The 4629-nt window shown below is 32.6% G+C and overlaps 1 protein-coding gene across 1 annotated transcript; it reads left to right on the forward strand.

The window, feature by feature from the left end:
* Positions 1 to 2520: 2520 nt before the first annotated feature.
* On the forward strand, positions 2521 to 4392 carry LOC105250839 (protein AATF). Its single transcript, XM_011257152.3, has 2 exons — positions 2521 to 2818; positions 2920 to 4392. Exons 1-2 carry the CDS (start codon positions 2622 to 2624, stop codon positions 4250 to 4252), a joined length of 1530 nt encoding a protein of 509 aa, XP_011255454.1. The 5' UTR covers positions 2521 to 2621; the 3' UTR covers positions 4253 to 4392.
* Positions 4393 to 4629: the final 237 nt, after the last annotated feature.

Below are 4629 nucleotides of genomic sequence, written 5' to 3' on the forward strand. Positions count from 1 at the left end.
AATTCGTTTCTTATAATTTATATGATCAGGAGAATATATTGTGCGAGGAGGTCGATGATGCGTTGATGACTTCTTTACAAATCATGTTCTCCTAATAACGCAAACGTGAAAATTTTCGAAAATTCGTTTCTTATAATTTATAGTATCAGGAGAATATATTTTGCGAGGAGGTCGATGATGCGTTGATGACCTCTTTACAAATCATGTTCTCCTAATAACGCAAGCGTGAAAATTTTCGATAATTCGTTTCTTATTATTTTATATTATCAGGAGAATATATTGTGCGAGGAGGTCGATGATGCGTTGATGACTTCTTTACAAATCATGTTCTCCTAATAACGCAAACGTGAAAATTTTCGAAAATTCGTTTCTTATAATTTATATTATCAGGAGAATATATTGTGCGAGGAGGTCGATGATGAGTTGATGACCTCTTTACAAATCCTGTTCTCCTAATAATGCAAACGTGAAAATTTTCGAAAATTCGTTTCTTATAATTTATATGATCAGGAGAATATATTGTGCGAGGAGGTCGATGATGCGTTGATGACTTCTTTACAAATTATGTTCTCCTAATAACGCAAACGTGAAAATTTTCGAAAATTCGTTTCTTATAATTTATAGTATCAGGAGAATATATTTTGCGAGGAGGTCGATGATGCGTTGATGACCTCTTTACAAATCATGTTCTCCTAATAACGCAAGCATGAAAATGTTCGAAAATTCGTTTTTTATTATTTTATATTATCAGGAGAATATATTGTGCGAGTAGGTCGATGATGCGTTGATGACCTCTTTACAAATCCTGTTCTCCTAATAACGCAAGCGCGAAAATTTTCGAAAATTCGTTTCTTATAATTTATATTATCAGGAGAATATATTGTGCGAGGAGGTCGATGATGAGTTGATGACCTCTTTACAAATCCTGTTCTCCTAATAATGCAAACGTGAAAATTTTCGAAAATTCGTTTCTTATAATTTATATGATCAGGAGAATATATTGTGCGAGGAGGTCGATGATGCGTTGATGACTTCTTTACAAATCATGTTCTCCTAATAACGCAAACGTGAAAATTTTCGAAAATTCGTTTCTTATAATTTATAGTATCAGGAGAATATATTTTGCGAGGAGGTCGATGATGCGTTGATGACCTCTTTACAAATCATGTTCTCCTAATAACGCAAGCGTGAAAATTTTCGATAATTCGTTTCTTATTATTTTATATTATCAGGAGAATATATTTTGCGAGGAGGTCGATAATGCGTTGATGACCTCTTTACAAATCATGTTCTCCTAATAACGCAAGCGTGAAAATGTTCGAAAATTCGTTTCTTATTATTTTATATTATCAGGAGAATATATTTTGTGAGGAGGTCGATGATACGTTGATGACCTCTTTACAAATCATGTTCTTCTAATAACGCAAGCGTGAAAATTTTCGAAAATTCGTTTCTTATTATTTTATATTATCTGGAGAATATATTTTGCGAGGAGGTCGATGATGCGTTGATGACCTCTTTACAAATCATGTTCTTCTAGTAACGCAAGCGTGAACATTTTCGAAAATTCGTTTCTTATTATTTTATATTATCAGGAGAATATATTTCGCGAGGAGATCGAAGATGCGTTGATGACCTCTTTACAAATCATGTTCTCCTAATAACGCAAGCGTGAAAATTTTCGAAAATTCGTTTCTTATTATTTTATATTATCAGGAGAATATATTTCGCGAGGAGGTCGAAGATGCGTTGATGACCTTTTTACAAATCATGTTCTCCTAATAACGCAAGCGTGAAAATTTTCGAAAATTCGTTTCTTATTATTTTATATTATCAGGAGAATATATTTTGCGAGGAGGTCGATAATGCGTTGATGATCTCTTTACAAATCATGTTCTCCTAATAACGCATTTAAAAAAAAAAAAAAAAAAAAATTTCGCTAACAATTAATGTTCGAAATAATTTACGCATTGCCATCCGCGTTTTGTGGGCTCTTAATGCTCTTTACTTAATTATCATGTTGATAAATACATAGAGCCGTATTATTTACCAATTTATTTTGAAAAATATTTATTTCATCTTTGAATATTACAGTATCTGTCGCGATTGAATAATTTATTTATTTTCAATTTACACACATAAGTATTTAATTGTTATATACCACTGGTGCTACCGGCATTTCGTGCACATAGCACGGAACAAATCCAGAAATTGTGCAATTATATATTACCCTCTGAGAACATTCATGGACTTTGACTTTATAGTTCATGTCCATGTTTTGAATGTCTATAGAGGGAGTATCACTTTTGGGGTCACTTCATAGCTTGGACATGAACCATAGCTCAGACACGAACCATGTATTATTATCGACTGTAATGGATGTAGTTGACGTCCACTTTGTCAGGGAGCGCATTAGGACAATATACCCGTTAAAGCGAGGTGGCCGCTCTCAGGTTTCTCTATGGTTTAGAGAGTTTATTGTGTTTTCTCTCATCTATGTGTTAATTGTATATTCTATGGTATAACTTGAAGGTTCTGTTTTCAGGACGTTGTTGCCACAGATTGCTACGGGAGGTTATATTTGTTTGTACACGTGTTGGAACCGTCTCGCGTAAAAGAGAATGGCTGGAAAAAATTTCGTTGATGAAATAAATGCCTTCTTTACGCAAAAATCGGATTTTAACTCCGATGAAGAACCGGAAGAGACAAAGGCGAAGGTGGTGGAATATTACGACAAGGACGATGTCTCAGAAGACGAGTTTCGACAATCTAAAATTCGCACACAAAATATTGATACCTTGGACGAAGTGGATGAAAGGTAAAGATATTTTATCTTTGTGCAGATTAGTCTCTTGGTAAAATTTTGGCTGATGGGATGTTATATGATTTATTCACACTATTGATTTATTGTTAAAACAGATATGCTGGTAAAAAAGTCTCGAGGAAAGATATATATAACGATGAGGATGTTATGAGTGAAGATGAGATGGAGAGTGAAACCTCTGAAAACTCTGAAAACTCTGAGGAATACGTGAAAGATGAAGAGGTGGAAAGTACATTAGAACAAAGCGAAGATGAATTTGACAACGATGAAGAAGAAGAAGATTTTCAGGACTCTCAAGATGCTGAAAGTATGTCTAATACAGAAGAACAAGATGAGCATGATATGGATATAGACAATTCGCTTAACAATCAGAAAGAATCTACTATTAAAACCATGTCTGAAACAAATGTTAAGGCAGAAATAGAAAAAGGCAATTGTATCAGGAACCAGCTTAAGTTTTGGGAAAATTTACTAGAGATGCGAATAAAATTGCAAAAGTGTGTTATAATTAGTAATCAAATGCCACAGTATGATATACATAAGAAACTTAGGTCAGATACAGAGTTTATGAAAAATACCAACGAGATTACAACTAAATTGTTATTAAGCTTAAATAACATGTTGCAATTGAGGGATCTCTTGTTAAAACAATATCCTGAAACGAAAAATCTGTGTGTCAGTTCCAAGAAAAGGAAAACCGGCAAAGACGAAAATACAAATTCAAATGATCCAATGGATGAAGAAATACCTTCTGATATAGAAGATACATTAGAAAAAGAATCATCTATCGACGAAGACATGGAAACGGAAGAACCAGTACCTCGAAAACGTCTTAAATACAATGATTGTGAAAAAGTTTTGCAAGAAAATCATGATTCCTATAGAGAATATAGAGATTCTATAATAAAGAAGTGGAATGACAAAACACGGATTGCTACAGGTTCACTGAATAAAGGTTCGAGTCAGACTACACTTAAACAAATTGAATTTGCCATGAGCGACATAAGCAAATTACGAAAGAAAACTCAATTAAAACGCTCTGAATATAACATCGTTGGTAAAGCTTTATCAAATGAAGATAGCGATGGTAGAAGAATTCAAGAATATGATCCGGAAATTTATGATGACGATGATTTCTATCATCAGCTGTTAAGGGACTTGATAGAGTATAAATCATCTGATGTGACAGATCCTGTACAACTCAGTAATCAATGGATCCAATTGCAAAACATGCGTAAAAAGATGAAGGTGAAAGTCGATACTCGCGCGACGAAGGGTCGGAGAGTGCGGTATAATATTCACAATAAATTAGTCAATTTTATGGCACCTGTCACAGTGTACGATACATGGACGGATAGTGCGAAGAACGAATTGTACAATTCATTATTCGGTAAAATAAAACCAACGGAAGACCAAATAAAGCAGTAATGAAAATTATGAAAATCTAAATTATTAAGTCATAATTTTACCTTTGTAATATACAAAAATTTATACAATATATATATTGACAAATAGATTTCTCAATCTATCCGTTCCATGATGTAATCGGAATAATCTAATTACTATTTTTTTAAATACAAAAATGTATTCTTATATCGACAATAACTTTATACTTCTTTAATAAATTTGAGTGTCTATATTTTTAAATAGTATTAATATTTCGAATCATTAATATAGTTTAAATTCTTTTATTGTAAAATAAATTATGTTGTTAATATCGTGAATCAATTTTCTTATGATTATAGAATTTTGATTTCGGCTTTATTAAGCTAATTTATTGAAATAAATTAAATAAATTGAAATTT

The sequence above is a fragment of the Camponotus floridanus genome, unplaced genomic scaffold (assembly GCF_003227725.1).
Source record: "Camponotus floridanus strain SB8 unplaced genomic scaffold, Cflo_v7.5 scaffold68, whole genome shotgun sequence".
Classification (NCBI taxonomy): Eukaryota; Metazoa; Arthropoda; class Insecta; order Hymenoptera; family Formicidae; genus Camponotus; species Camponotus floridanus.

Coding starts and splice junctions, on each gene's coding strand:
- LOC105250839 (XM_011257152.3), top strand. CDS start 2,622: ATGGCTGGAAAAAATTTCGTTGATGAAATAAATGCCTTCTTTACGCAA. Junction 2,819..2,919: donor TTGGACGAAGTGGATGAAAG/GTAAAGATATTT, acceptor TTGTTAAAACAG/ATATGCTGGTAAAAAAGTCT.